Here is a 15,299-nt window from a genome sequence, read left to right on the forward strand (position 1 = left end):
TAAATTTCTTGTGAGCAGGGATTATGCCTTATTTTGGTGTTATTTGGTGTTTCTTACAGCTTCTTGTGTGAAGCTTGGTAAACAGTTTTTCAACGATGAGTAAAAAGGTTTACAATGATTTTTTTTTTATGATTAGTGAAAGAAAATGGAGTAAGTTGAGCTACTGGTTGGGGTGCAGCTTAGCGAAAGAAACTGTTGGGTAGCCCTGGTTTCAGACATACTCTCAACTCTTCAGCCCCCCTTTAAAGAAAAGAGACGAAGTGGACTGGTGGACTAGTTTAATGGAGTTTATGCTCAATCCCCATCTTACTACCCATCACTGAATTTATTCTGTTGTCCCGCCTCATTGCTTATTCTCTCATGGTTCATGTATTTAACTATTGGTTGTTGTAGACCAGCATGATTAACTCTTTTTAAAGTGTTTATGTGGCCAAAGGAATGTCACATTTACAGTTTTGAAGATAAAGTGTCTTGATATGACCATTTCTGTATGATACTGTCTGTAAAATATATGTAATTTCTTTCTTCTTCCAATCTCTCAACAGGCACGCTTTGTGCCCTCCCCACCTCCAAACTGCCTCAGTTACAAAGCAGAGGGCAGGCTTGGTGATCAAGACTGGCAGGCGCATTTCAAGGTCCCATGCTGTGGGGTGGACCCCGCTCAACTTGAGGTATGTTCCTCTTTCCTATTTAAGTCACTTGAATATGCTCACATGCTTTGATTGTCCTTTCAAGGTTCCTCCACACATTTAGTCTTTCTTCCATCCCTGTACAGTCTCTCAACTTCATGTTAGGAAATGAATATATTTGTTTGCTCCTCAACACTTTTGCTTTTGAAGAAATTATAAGAAGCAGTATTTTTGTGGCAGTTATTTGAATGACTTTGACTGAGATAAACTGTCTTCTGTTTTATTCCCTTTCTTCCCACCTTTTTTGGTTTTTTTGTTTGTTTGTTTGTTTTTTGTTTTTTGAGACAGGGCTTCTCTGTGTAGCTTTTAGAGCCTGTCCTAGAACTGTCTTTGTATACCAGACTGGCCTTGAACTCACAGAGATCCCTCTGTCTCTGCTGGGATTAAAGGTGTGTGCCACCACCACCTGCCTTCTTTTCAGCTTTTTAACACAGTTCTAGGGCTGACTTCTCATCATCATCTCTGTTTTTTTGTAATAGACTTGCTAGTAGTGGTAATCTTTGAGAACTAGAGTATAACCTATGTGTATGTGTATGTGTATGTGTGTGTGTGTGTGTGTGTATGATATGTATATACATATGCATATATAAGATATATACATACACAAACAAGTGCCCAAGTGTGTGTACAGACTGATGAGTTTTCACAGGGTGAGCACACCCATGACACCAGCTGGATGGGTAGATAAGATGGTTGTGGGTTTTTTTTTATTGTTTTTGGGGGGATTTTTTGTTTGTTTGTTTGTTTTTTGTTGTTTTTTTTTTTTTGAGACAGGGTTTCCCTGTGTAACAGTCCTAGCTGTCCTGGAACTAGCTCTTGTAGACCAGGCTGGCCTAGAACTCACAGTGATTCACCTGCCTCTGCCTCTCGAGTGCTGGGACTAAAGGCGTAGTGTACCACCATGGCCCGGCTTCCCATCTGCTTGCTTCCCACTGATGCCCTCCACCAGAGACCCTTACCACCTAGATGCTGTCCACTATCAGTTAATTCTTCACATTTTGAATTTTTAAATTTGAAAAACAATCTCATTCAAATTTTTTTGCATCATTGTTTTCCCCTTTAAACACATTTTAAAATGTGTTTGTGTCTATGTGTGTCTGTGTTTGTGAGTGCATGTGTGTTTGTGTTTATGTATGTTATATGTGTATATGTATGTGTTTGTGAGCATACTAGTTTGTGAGTGTGTATGTGTGTGTGTCTAAAATAGTTTTGGCATTTTGACACTTTGTTCTTATAGTTCACTGTTTAAATTTATTTTTTAGGTTTGAGAATTATATGTATTGTATTATTTTTATTGTATCTTTTTTATGTGTTAACTTTCAAGTGTTATATTTTTCAAATAATTGTAAAGTATTGAGCCCACCCTTGTAACGTGGTTTCTTGTGTGCGAGTGAATCTCAATCTTCCTTCCTGATAGTAATTTAAGCTATTATTATGACATTTTTACTGGAGCTGCCAGCATCTCAGTCTGCAGTTTTTAGAAGGAAGTAAATAAAAAAATTAATATTGTCTTTACAATCCTGCAACTTTCATGGTCATATGAAAGTAATTCCCCAGTGCGCCTCCCTGCCCCAGCCTGTTGGTTTTGTTTTTGTTTTTCCTTTTTTTCTCCTCATATTCATTTAAGGAAAGATACCACTGATTCTTTTAGAAGATTTTCTCCAAAAATAAACAAAAAAAGCATCGACTGTAGCGTGTGGTAGAAAGAAAGCTTTTGTCACTGTTTGTACCCACAAAGAGATTAAAGTCATTTTTCAGTTTTTAGATCAAAACAAGGTAGTAAATGTTTGATCTTTTGAAGGCATGAGGCTTGTACCGACCAAAGATGCTTTTTTGAAACGTGAACCTTGATTCCAAGGGATTCAGCCATTCCTTAGCATTTTGTAAACTATCTTATCTGCTACACCCTACTCAAGTCTTTCAATTTTCATATTTTCATAGTATCAAAGGATTATAGCATTTGGGTACTTCCTTGAAGTGTTTATGGAATTGAGCTCTGATTAGGCTGCCAACAATGCTCTGTCTCAGTCCCTGTTAGACAAGTGTCAGCTGGAGCAGTGTTTTCCTTTTGGGTGACGCTTTTAGGTAATATTTTCCTATGGAGAATGTCAATGCCACTAATTAAGGTGTCTCAAACCTTATAGTAGGGAACCTGTGTTCTTTTCTGGTCACATAAAGATATTTTTGATGCATAAGGGTTTCTCTGTCAGTGTTGGCCACCATTTTTCTTTCGGTATAATGGCAGTTATTTCTGTTCTGTGCACTGATATGGTTGGTGTTCCTGTGAGTTATCATCTGAGTATTTAGTGTCCATAATGGTCTGGCAGAAGAGTAACTAAAAATGAAGGCATATATGCACATCCTACTTACAAATTGGACCATGATCTTGTTCCCTGAAATCTTCAGGCCAAAATGTTCTGGCTGAAGCTACTATATGTTGAAGGACCCAACCGAGCTTGTCAAAGCCTTCTGGCAAAGGTATAGTTATAAGTATGGTGTAGCAGGTGCACAGGCTCTTGGGGGAGAGAGGTTTGAAGATGACCTCATGATTTTTTTCTTCTCCTCTCCATAAAGATCCTTAAGTGAATTTGAATTAACTAATTCATGGGCTCTAACCCTAAGTTCTTTTCTTAAAGATGTTAGTAGGAAAAGCAATACAATAGATTCCTATGTTGTTCAGATCATTTACACATGTGACTTTCTTACATTCAGTGGATGGAGTACACAAATCATCTTTTTTTAAATTATTTTTCTTTTCTCTTTGTTTTATTTTTGAGACAGGATCTCACTATGTAGCTCTTGCATGGTCTGGAACCAGATCAAACTGGCCTCAAATTCCCAGAGATCTGCCTGCCTCTGCCTCCCAAGTGCTGGGATGGAAGGCTTGAACCACCATGTCCCTTCTGCCCATGCACCGTCTTTTTAGCCTTAATTAAAGACTGCTACCTACATGTTTGGTTCAATCATCTAACAAATTGAAACAAGAAAAAGAATTGCTAAGTAAGCAAATTTTTCCAGGTTCCTTCAGATTTGAACATGGGGATCCGCAATTTCCAGACGTTTCTGCTTGAGAATGTTTGTCTGTTGAAACACGGTGTGTCTGTCACCTCTTCCAGAGATTGTAACAGAGAGAGGGGAATTGGGAGCATACAAGGATGTAGATGCAAATATTAGGTGACTCTGTGAAGATGAGTACCTTTCCACTGAAAAATATGGTTCAGAAAGGCAGATAGATCTCTGTGAGATTGAGTTGAGGCCAGGCAGGGCTAACTGGTGAGTTTCAGACACCTAAGTAGAAAGAACCTGTCTTAAAAACAAACAAACAAAACTAGCCAAGAAACCAAAATATGGCTGATCCTAAAACTACTTTTTACTCTCACTCCTTCCTCTATCTACAACATGCACACACCATCTCGTAGCTATTGTTCCTTCTGTGTGTGTGTGTGTGTGTGTGCACTTGTGTGCTCATTGTTTTTGTGTTAGATGTTCAATGAGTCAAGGAAAAGCAAACAACATAGATAACTGTAATTATAAAGTAAACACAAGCATTTCAAATTTGATAAAATTGAAATTATGATTAGTTTTACTTTTTTATTCATTTATAGTGAGTGAGAATTTTTACTCCTTAACTTTACATAGAAAATGAAACTTTGTGCAATAAATTGGGCTTCACAAGGGGAAAGGCCGCTGTCAACCTTCTTCTTTGGGAATATGGAAATTTGGGTGGATTATCTGTTCAGAGGAGGTTTCCTTTATTAACTCTCTCTCTCCTTTTTTTCCACTTAAGACATCTGTTAACATTTCACACAGACCAACATATGTTGCAAAGCAAGTCCCACACTTTGTTCTCAAGAAAAATGACATTTCCTCAATTGCCTGCCCCACCTCTGTGACTGAGTCCAGACTGCTGCTCCTGCATAATCTGCATATATTAAGTTATGCACCTTAATGCTTCAGGAACCCGTGCTTCTGCATTACTTTATATATTAAAGTTGCATCTGATTAGTGCCCAGTTTACATATTGCTTTGAGTTCTGAGAGCTAAAACATTAACGCTTCCTTTGAGAATGACAGCCTGGTTCTCTACATTAAGATTGGATAGCCAGTTAGCATTTTTTTTCTATAAAATAAATGAGTTACGAAAAGCTTGAGTTGTTTTGCCATGAGGAAGTGCTGATTGTCATGCGATGTGGAGCGTCATTTTTATTATTTTGGCAAGAACAGGGACAGTTTTGTCTTGACAAGCCATTAGATGAATACCAGCGTGTGTCACATGAAAAACCACTGATCTTTAACCCAGCTCCGTACTTAACCAAGCTTTGGAAATGAATAGTGAATAAAAGAAGAGCAAAGGCCAGTCTACTGTCATCACAGATGACAGACTCTGCTAACCGCTGCAGAACTGAACCCAGGGAATCACAGGTACTGCTCTGTAGGCCATCAGAAGTCTGGGGGGATGCTGCTTACATTGTGTCCATACGCCATACATTTATTTTATATTTGCTTAGGATTTACATTGTTGTCGTCGTCACTGTTGGGGGGGGAGGCCCTCAAGTGCTTTCTCAGTGTACTTTCTCAGGGCATGAGAGCCTTAGCACAGGGCCATATCCTTATTGTGGGTTCTCTGTTCCCAGCCAGAGTGACTTTAAGAAAGTAGTGAGTTTTAAAGAAACTAAATGTTGAGAAGAAAAGTAAGGCTGGGCATGGGGGAGCACGCCTCTAATCCTAGCATAGGGAAGGCAGAGGCTGGCAGATCTCTTGAAGTCCTTCTGGTGTACACAGTGAGTTCCAGGCCAGCCAAGGATACATAGTGAGACATTGTCTTAAATTTATGTATTCATATATGTATACTTATATATACACAAATTATTTATCCTTTAAGCACACACACACACACCAAACTAGTTCACTCCAAAAGCACATGCAAACCAGCACTCCTTGACATGGTCCTTTAGTAACTGTGGCTAACTTTTACATCAACATGGAGTTTTTGAGGAAATAGAAGGAAAGGCCCAAATTTACCTCACTTCCCAAATATTGAAAAGATAGCAACATTTTAAGCAGCCACTTGTGGGAATTATTGCTTACAGAGCTAACAGGAAAGAACACACTGTCTTACTCTGTTGGTGGAATTGCTCTGTGCCTCCCTGTAGTCTTGTTATCCCACACTAACTGAAATGCAAATTCTTTGTTAACTAATTGGATCTCATTGAGGGTACATGCACAGTGTGTAGCTATGTGCAAAAAAGGTTTTAAGAAGTAAGAATTTCCTGTAATTACAACTTTTAATTATGATCCAAATTATTGGCATATAGTAAAGGTTTAATATATATGCTTGACTTTTTAAAATATTACTTAGAAACATGACTTACGAAACATTTGATAAGGAACCAGCTAAAAATTCTAGGAACAAACATTTAATTCTAGCATATATAAACTGAATTTTACTCAAATATTTTTAAATTAAGGCTTAAGATTTAGAATCTTGAAGCCAATTGACTGTACCAAAATCATATATGTATATATATTAATAGTGCAGGGTTTTTTTCTCCCTTTGAACATCTGGAATGTTAAAACATCATCAGTCATTCCCAATGCTGTTTCCCTAACCTCTTTCAGTGTCCTGGTCTGACATTACCATTGTAAAATGCATTTAAAAATATTTTGTGTTTGTGTATTGTTGCTGTGTGTTGTTACAAGGGGAAGCTACTCCTAGTCCTACAGATTTTCCAGGGGCTTGAGGACTAGTTGGTGCACTTCAGAGTTTACACAGCCCGTTTCTCCCTTGCAGCAAATGTGAGGAGAGTCGTGTGACCTTTCATGCTTGTGATCTCCTAACCTGAAGTCCATGACTTAGAATCAGGGAAAAAGAAAGCAGTCATTGTGAAAATGATGTTTATCCCAATTGCCTAGTTGTAAATAACTTAGATAAAGATTATTCCAGAGAGTTATTCTGTAATCTACAGATTATAAACGCAACAGAAAACCTTAGAAGGTACCTTAGTGCCTTGGTTTTGTTGTTTGTTTGGGGCCCGTGTCTTTAAAATTATTCATGCCTCTCATTGGCTAGAAGACTGAGATCAAAGATTCTACGCTTTCCCTATGGAAATGAATGGCAAGTTCCCATAACAAATTTCAAGAATTTCTAGAGAGGTCAGATTTTCATTTTCTAAAATTTATTAAAAGAATGATAGAAACTTAAAATTTACAAAGCATAACAAATGTTCTAGGTTTATGTTGTATTTTAATACGTTTATCGATGGTTAACTCTTTGGGTTCTCCTGTGTTATTGTAACAGAACTTGCACTCTTCCTTAGCTAGTCTTAGGAACTAGTTAAGATTCTGTTTGACAAAAATCTATCTAGTAGGTACAGTACTGTGTAATCATGGAATTTGCCTTTTAAATCCTACAAGGCTATCCTGGTGTTTTTAAGGCGTGGCTATGCAGGAAGAGCGATGTAACGGTTCTGCTGCTGACTTGTTCAGTTAGACCTTGCAGTCTGCATACTCGGGGTAGCATTTTGTCAGCGGACTGCTGGCTGGGCAGACCGGATTTGGATGTATTAGCTAGTCAGCCTAATAACCCTGTACAGACTCTATTGATTTTCTAGGAGAGAGTTTATGAACTAAATAAACTTGGGGTTGGTGTCTTAATAAACTGCTTCTCTCAGTCTGTCACATTTAGTTATGGAGCTGTGCAGTTTAGGGGGAAAAAAGGCTAATTCTGTTACAGATTGTTCACAGCAGGGTCTCCAAATTAGCCCTTTGTTTTGTGATGCCACCTTGCTTGGGCTCGAGTGGAGCACATTTCTCAGTTTTGCCCTAATGAGTTGCAACACTGATAATGTGGCTGATGATCTTTCATTGATTTCACTATCACTTGCTTGTCTGGTAATTGATCCGTTGCTGAGCCTCTAGTTAATTATATCGGCTTTGACATGGCCCGGTCCATGGGGAATTTCAAGTCTTGCAGAATAACAGTTTTAATAAAAGAGTCTATTACTGCAGGTGCTTGCTGCTGCATGCCAGTTGATTTTTGTGTTGTAACTGTGTGTGTGCACACGTGTGTGTGTGTGCGCGTGTGTGCGTATGTGTGTGCTTGTGGTGGGTGGGGGAATACCTGGGGAAGAAGAGGATCTCAGGACTGAGAGAAAAGGCGTGGGGGCTGGAAAAATAGGAAGAGGGAGTGAGGGAGAGTGAAGAAGGAGGGGGAAGGACTAGGAGAGAAGGAGAGAGCAGGAGAGGCGAGAGAGAACACACAGGCAGAGCGATACAACAGTGCTTGTGTGGAGCGAGGAGGAAGCTTGCTATTGACAGTGTCCTTAAGCCTCCCACAAATAACAGCCATTAGTGGGAAGGTCAGGAGCTGAGCAGGCAGCTTGACTGAGGCACTGAGTGCCACTTCAGAAATCAAGAGGCTAGCAAATTTTAGAGGGAGTTAAGTGGGTAATAGCAGTAAAGGTACAGTCACCGTTGACAATTGACTCATAGGGGCTTTTCCCGCCCTCCCCTGCAAAAGAATATTTTTATTGACCACAGGTGGACTTAATATATTTTAAGGCAACAATTCTTTGGGTTCTTGTTTGTTTCCTTTCAGATATTGAATTTGCTTCTTTTGAGACTTTTTTGTGCTTAATGGTGGTGAACTGGAGGGAAGTTTAACAGAAAAGCTTTCAGGAGATGTCAGTTCTAGAAGGGAAGGCACATTTGTGTCAACACAGTGTACGTTTTCTCATCTTTTCTCATTGTCCACTAATGACACAGGGCTGCCATTGAAGCGCTTTTCTGTTCCTTTTGTTGTTTCTGAGAGGAAGGTTTATTGTTATTCTTTAGTTAAGAAGAAGCAAGCAGAGTGGTGCATTTGTCCTCAGTATTTGTAAGTGGCTGAAGATTAATGTTCCTTACATTTTAAGTTTAGGAAAGATGGCTTTTTCCCGCTGACTACTTTTATGAGATGGCATGGATTTAGATCTCCATTTTGAAGTTACAGTGTTTATGCACAGTGAATTTTGCTCAGTTCTGCTTTTCCATAAATAGGGTAGATAAATATTATCTAATAAATAGATGTTTTATTTTAAAACTGGTTTAATTAAAAATATGACCTACTATCAAGGTTATATTTCATCAGGCAGGGAAACATAGAATTTTTCATAGAGATCCTGAATGAAAAATGGAGTTTTTACATGCATTACTTTTTGCCTGAAATAGGACAGTTTTTTTTTCATCTTAGGCCTTTTTTATGATTTAAAAGGATGTTGTAGATGCTTTACCCGAGAACTTTAACAAAGGAATTTTATTCTGCTTGTGAGCCTTAAGAAAAGGTATTCATTTTTCTCTTTTGCATTCAGCTTCTCCTTACTTAACCTTCAGTTTGGTAGTTAATGGCCTGGGATGCTAGATATTAAGTGATACATATTTATTTTTGCATATGCTTATTGTACATCTCCCCTGTTGAACTAGTAGGTTTACTTGTTCACCCTTTAGAATATAAGGTCAAATCTCTACATTGTTTTCTCTGTGAGCTTATATGTGGTTCTAAATAGCTCAGCATGTATGTGTGACTTGTGGCAGTTAATATTTAGACAACAACTGAGCAAACTTCATGTTCTACTCCAGATGACTAGTTGCTTGCAATGTAATTAAAAATACTTAAGTCTCACAGTTTTGAAAGTGTTAAAGCAAAGACTGGTGCTGTATATAACATGTTATAGCAGAAAGCATTGTTGGGAAAAATTCCCAGAGAAGGGCCCTGTGTGGACAGTGACTGTTGCATTGCTTGGAGTATGCATGAGTGTGTATCTGTCTGTGTATCTGGAGAGAGGTTAGTGCAGAGTGTCATTTGGTGTCTGGCAGTGGAACAGTGCAGTTGACTCCTAGCTCTGCTATCCAATGACATGCAGTGGCTGAGGGTTTGAAGCTGATGGTTGGGTCTCTAGCGCTGCCTGCACACCTGACAGGCAGCTGTTAAACCGAGCAAAGGCAAGCTCGGGGAGTCACAATCTATGCATAAATGATAGGGATATCTGTGCAGAAGGTGCGAAGGAAGCTCTGACCCCCCCTCCCTCCCCCAGATCTCCCCCTTCCCAAATGAAATGCACAGTTCAGCCAGCTTCTTAACTACACTATACTCCTGCTACTGGCTGCCAAGAAGCTCAAAAAATCCACCTTCACTTTTCAGTCAGAAGAGGCAGAAGTGGATGTGAGAGAAAGAGACACACAGAGAGACAGAGAGCCAAAGAGGGCGAGAGACTTGACTTTAAGAGACTCCTGTCCTGACAACTCCATGCAGTTCGGAACCAGAACGACTGCGGCTGAACCAGGGTTCATGGGGACATGGCAAAACGCTGACACGAACCTCCTGTTCAGAATGTCCCAACAGGTAAGTTACTTCCAATTTTTTTCTTTAAAGAAACCTCGAGTTATGTGCCCTTGTCTTCCTACTACTTTTCTTTATAAATGTTTTTGAAATTAAAAAAGATACATGTTTTTTCCATAACTATGTTACTGGAATGTGCAGTGTTACTTCATGGCTTCCCCAAGGACTCCTGAAGGAAAGGGGGGAAAGGACATTGAAGTTAGAGAAAGCAAAGGCATTTGTTGTAAAGTTTCAGCCTGGGTCTTACGAATCCTTGATTTATTTCTTTGATTCCCGTTAAAAAGAGAAAAAGCCACGACTCCACAGAGGTATCTTCCTGACTGTGTGAAAGACTTGGTCAAAGTGTCTGCCGTCTCTAAGTAGGTCTTGCGGCCGAACAGTCCTAAAAACGCGGGCCACTCACAGCTGCGGGCTGGCTTCTGGTGTCTGGAGCAGCTGACCTCGGGGCTGAGCGAGGCTCGGCGGGCTTCCCTGCCGGCCGGCCAGCGGGGTCAGCCCGAAGGGCGAGCGGCAGGCTGTGCACCCTCCCGCTCGCTGCTGGCGGCCTCCGTTCCGGTCCCGCTCTTGGTGGCTGACTCTCCCCGCGCTCCCTTGACCGGGAGCGGCGTAGTCGGTCCGCTCGGCTCGCCACCCGCCCGCCCGCCGCCGTGCACTCACACTCGGCGCGGCCCCTGCGTCCTCCCAGAGCTGCTCCTGCTTCTCGCTCAGCGGCCAGCGGCAGCTCGGTTGCTGCCCTGCCGGGAGAGCCTCCCGGAGAGCGCCAGGCCCGCAGACGGATAATTAATCACCCGCGGCCGCCCGTACCAAGTGCTCGGTGATTCGCGCCCTGCGCGCCGGGCTCCTCTTGCACAATTGCTGGCTCTGTGGCTCCGCGGGGGAGCGAGGGTAAGAGGAAGCGAAGGGGAAACAACCCAGAAACTTTCCTCTTGGACTGTGCTCAAGTGAGGGAGGGAAGTTCCCTGGTGCCTCCCTCCTAGACACGTCTTGCTTTTCAGAAGCCTACACCAAACCCATACAAAGCAGGAGTTAGTTTATCATCCACGTAGCACCAAAGTAGTACTGACAAATACACTGAGATGTTAAATAGATGGCGGTTGTTTAAAGACGGGTTATTATTGTCCCACTCGTTTAAAAAATACTGCAACTGCTTTTTAATAGACCTTTCTTGTATATGAGAGTTCGCGGAAATTGAATACTTTGGGATACATTTTTAAATGTTTGGTAATGGAGTAACGAAAACCGTTTGCAAGGCTGTAAACCGTCACAAGTTTAGAAATAACATTTGCCATAGAGCCGGGCTCTTGTAACGTTTAATTGGTAAACTGTTCTATCAACCAGTTTTAGATAGGAGGAATGTATTTGAGTAAGGTGTATTTTGACATCCTGTAGAGGGACCCTGCTAACTGCTGATACAGTAAGCTGAGATTTAAATGCAATCAACATAAAACCAGGAAGCAACTCCTTATGTACAATCTCATTCTTTTGCGTGAAAAGTTCATTCCTGGTCTAACGGAGACGCTGCTCCTTGTCATTGCAGAGTGCTTTGCGAGATGTTTTTCTGAAGCCCTTCTCTGTCTGGGTAGTTCTCTTGTGTTTTCACTAACCTCAGAACCTAATAACTTGTGCCCCACTTTTAAATTTAAGAGATCACCAGCAGGGTTTTTCTTGGGTTAGTGGAGTGTATGTGCACATGCATGCTTTGAAAGGTTAGATTGCTTTAGGTTTTCCCTCTAGTGAAAAAAAAGAGTTAATAAAACAGAGATAATGATCAATTGATAAATGGCTATTGAACCACATAGATGGTGTTAGATTGCTTCTTTGGCACTAGCCCATTTCTAAATAAATTTGCATCTAAGGAGACTTTTAAGTGGTGAAAACATTTAAGATTTAAAAAAATAAAAGCAAATTACATGAAAAATAGGTCAGAATTATGAAAACAGTTTAAATTTCTCATAGAGGAATTTCTATGACCAGCCTACCATGCTGTGTTCTGCACAGCTGTGTGTGGGGATATAAGGGTCTGTTTTGTGTGTGCCTGTGTGATGCATGTGTATAGTGAACACCAGTGATTTGAGGAGAATAAATATATAGGGTAGGCATTTATGCTTAATGATACCTATTAAATAGACTACTACAACAAAGGATGAAAATCACAGTTTTAAAAAATGTCATCAAACTGTTTTCCTGTAGTTCCTTTTTTTATTTTTTTGTTGTTGTTTTGATGTAGTTGGTGATACATAACCTTCCAGTTACTTTCACGGTCACTAAATATTTACCTTCTGTGCAGTTTGGAAGTCATGTAAAAGGGGGCATGAGTTTACACATGTGTATGTGTTTTTCTTTCTCTTTCAAGACTGTGTAAGCTTAAATTCAAACTCTGTGTAAATATAAAAGTCTGTGTTGTACATGTGTAATATGTTTGTTTTCCTTATGTATAGTTCATCAGCAGTCCTGGTTCAGCGTGTGTGTGTGTGTGTGTGTGTGTGTGTGTGTGTGTGTGTAAAACACTTCCTGAAATGTTATCTCTTAAAGCCAGCAATTTTGAGAAATAATAGTTTCAATACCCCCATTAAGCCAACTTCTGCTAAAGATAAAAGTTTTTCCAATTTAATCAAATACGCAGAATTCTATATATCTAATTTATAGGAACAGGAGAGGTACTTTAGATGATTATTTTAATCTTTAACTTAAAGTTTATCTGATGAAATGAAGATCTATTAGATACAATTTCTCACAGTTTTCTATAACAGGATAAGAACTAATATTCCGTTGACTGCTTGGCTAAGCATTGGACCAGGCTGACCAGGATAAGATGGGTCAAGACCGAGTTGTAGAGAGCTTACCACGTATGGGTCTTAGCTACAGGGAACGTATGCTTGCTGATGAGCTCCGGCATTTAATAATCGAGGGCTGTGTCTTCTAAAGGTAAGCTAGGAAGCTGGGCTGGAGCAGTCCTGACGCTGTAGCTCACCTGAATGAAATCAGGTGCCCTTAAATGTAAATCTTCCCTGCTATCTAATATTAACAAATGATTAAATGATCCAAAGGCTCAGACTTGATGGAATTAAATATGTTCCCCTTAAAGCTTTAAATATGGCTTCTTGACTTCATTTCCCTATCTTGTATTATTTTCTCTAACATTGAAGTGTGTGTGTGTGTGTGTGTGTGTGTGTGTGTGTGTATGTGTATGTATAAATAAAGAATTTTTCTTTGTAGGCAGATATTTGAGAACCTTGGAAATTTAGATGTTGCCATTTGTAACTGGGAGCTCTGGATTCAGCTTTATCAGTTACAAACTGATAATGTTCAAAAACCATTTCCTCTTTTTCCTTACCTCCTATAGCCCCAAGCCTTATTTTGCTCAGTATAGATTGATAAGGTATTGTTAAAAAGAAAAAAGGGGGGGGCAGGATGGTAGTGGAGAAAGGAACTTGTTTTTGGAATTTTTATTTTTAAATCAAACTTTGAAAGGTTATTTTTCTACTTATTTGTGTATTTGAGAAAGTAGCAAATAAAATCCTTATAACTTCCCCCAGGAGAGGGTATAGTTTGATCCATTTGAAATCTTTTTAAGAACTGACACTGTGCAGGCAGACGGTGATAGTGCACTTTTCACATATGAGCAGAGGTGTTTATGTCTTTTATTGTTGCGGAGGTATACTTAACCTGTTTCAAATAAAATGTAGATCCCTGAGTAAAGCCTCCTTTCAGAGGGGAGTGAGATCCTACGTTAGAATTACAAATGACTCTGCACATCATTATGTAGTAATTTAGGATTCACCCAATGATGTAACAAAATTAACAACATAATTTCATTGTGAAACTGTGTCTTATTAAAGAACAACTGTCTGACATTCTCTTACAGTTGCTTTACTTAACTTCATGCAAATATTATTAGTAGTGACATTTTTCTATTGTGCATTAGATTCTCTCATTAGCATGATGTGTTCGTTATCACTAGAGAAATCATCTCTTAGATAGGTGAGGGACAAAATCTGGAAAGCTAAAAATTAAATCAGTGATTTCTGTTAATACCAGACCATCTACTCACCAGACATAGGGCAGAGCAAACTTTTTGACTTGTATAAAATCTAGAACTTTTCTGAGGAATGATTTTAAAATATATAAGAACTATATAATAACATTCTTGGAATCCATTTACAAGAATGCTTTACATGAGTTTTTTTATTTTTTATTTTTTTGGTAGTCTTTGCTATTTTCAGTTCTTCAGGACAAACACACTGTCAGGATTTGTATTTAACATAAAAGCAATGTAACTTTTTCCCTCTCTTCCTAACCCTCCAAAATAATTTGGAAATTTAGTCACCAACTGTTTTAAAGATTTATATACAGTATTTCTTGTAAGTTAGATATCTAAATTATGTGTTGTGGCTTGGTTCTTCTTTATAGTTCATGTAATATATTTTTATTCTAAAGCTTCTCCCTCAGAAATAGACATCCCTTTTTCACATAGGATGAATAGCCTTGTTTAATCAGAGCCATGAGTAACGCAGTTGATAGTTAATGGTCTTTGAAAATGGCTTTTATTGCCAGGCAGCATCCATCCCTAGTTTTTCTCTCTATTTTCTATTTCTTCCTTTTTAAACTTTTCTTTTTTATAATTGGTTTCTTTCAGTAATCATGTCCGGCTTAAAATTGATTTAATTGACAAAAATCACCCTTATGCTAAAATATGTGTTTATATTTGGTGGCAAATAGTTTTAGCTTGTTGAATTAGCATGGTGCTAGCCCTGTGTTAGTTCCTCCTCTAATCTGAGGTAATGTACGTTATTTTGAAATTTTGATAATAGATACATATTGAAGTGTAACCATTAAGACTCATTTTAATATTATAGCATGCAAATAGTAATATTTGGATAATTGTTACAGTAGTATTGAAATGGAAATTGTAGCAAAGATGCAAGTACCTGTGTTTCAGCCTTTACTTCCAAGTTTGTGTTAGCATGCAGACTTCTTTTAACAGGAACTGTGTAATGTGTAATGAGATGGGATTGTAGGAGGCCATGTACATAAGCTATTCCGTGTGTTTCTGTAACAAAGCATGGACAGATATATTCTCAGATGTGTACACATGTATTAAGTCATTCACAAATTCAAGCTTATTTCCAACATGCCTCACTTAACATGAATTTGAGCATTGTTGGGGACAATTTCAAAATTATTTTTTTTCAACTTTCTGTTATCCATAAACAAGTAACTTATATCATTTGTAAA

General features: G+C 39.1%; 1 protein-coding gene across 4 annotated transcripts in view; it reads left to right on the forward strand.

Annotated features, from left to right (window-relative positions):
- Bnc2 (basonuclin zinc finger protein 2) overlaps nucleotides 1–15,299 on the forward strand; it is a 402,638-nt gene that overhangs the window by 112,861 nt on the left and 274,478 nt on the right. For all 4 annotated transcript variants that reach the window (XM_087904893.1, XM_085686207.2, XM_048453015.3 and 1 more), the window contains exons 2-3: nucleotides 546–671; nucleotides 9,867–10,067. In XM_087904893.1, the coding sequence (XP_087761019.1) occupies nucleotides 546–671; nucleotides 9,867–10,067 (327 nt within the window). The remainder of the gene's footprint in view (nucleotides 1–545; nucleotides 672–9,866; nucleotides 10,068–15,299) is intronic.

Source organism: Myodes glareolus, chromosome 3 (genome assembly GCF_982192425.1).
Source record: "Myodes glareolus chromosome 3, mMyoGla1.1, whole genome shotgun sequence".
NCBI lineage: Eukaryota > Metazoa > Chordata > Mammalia > Rodentia > Cricetidae > Myodes > Myodes glareolus.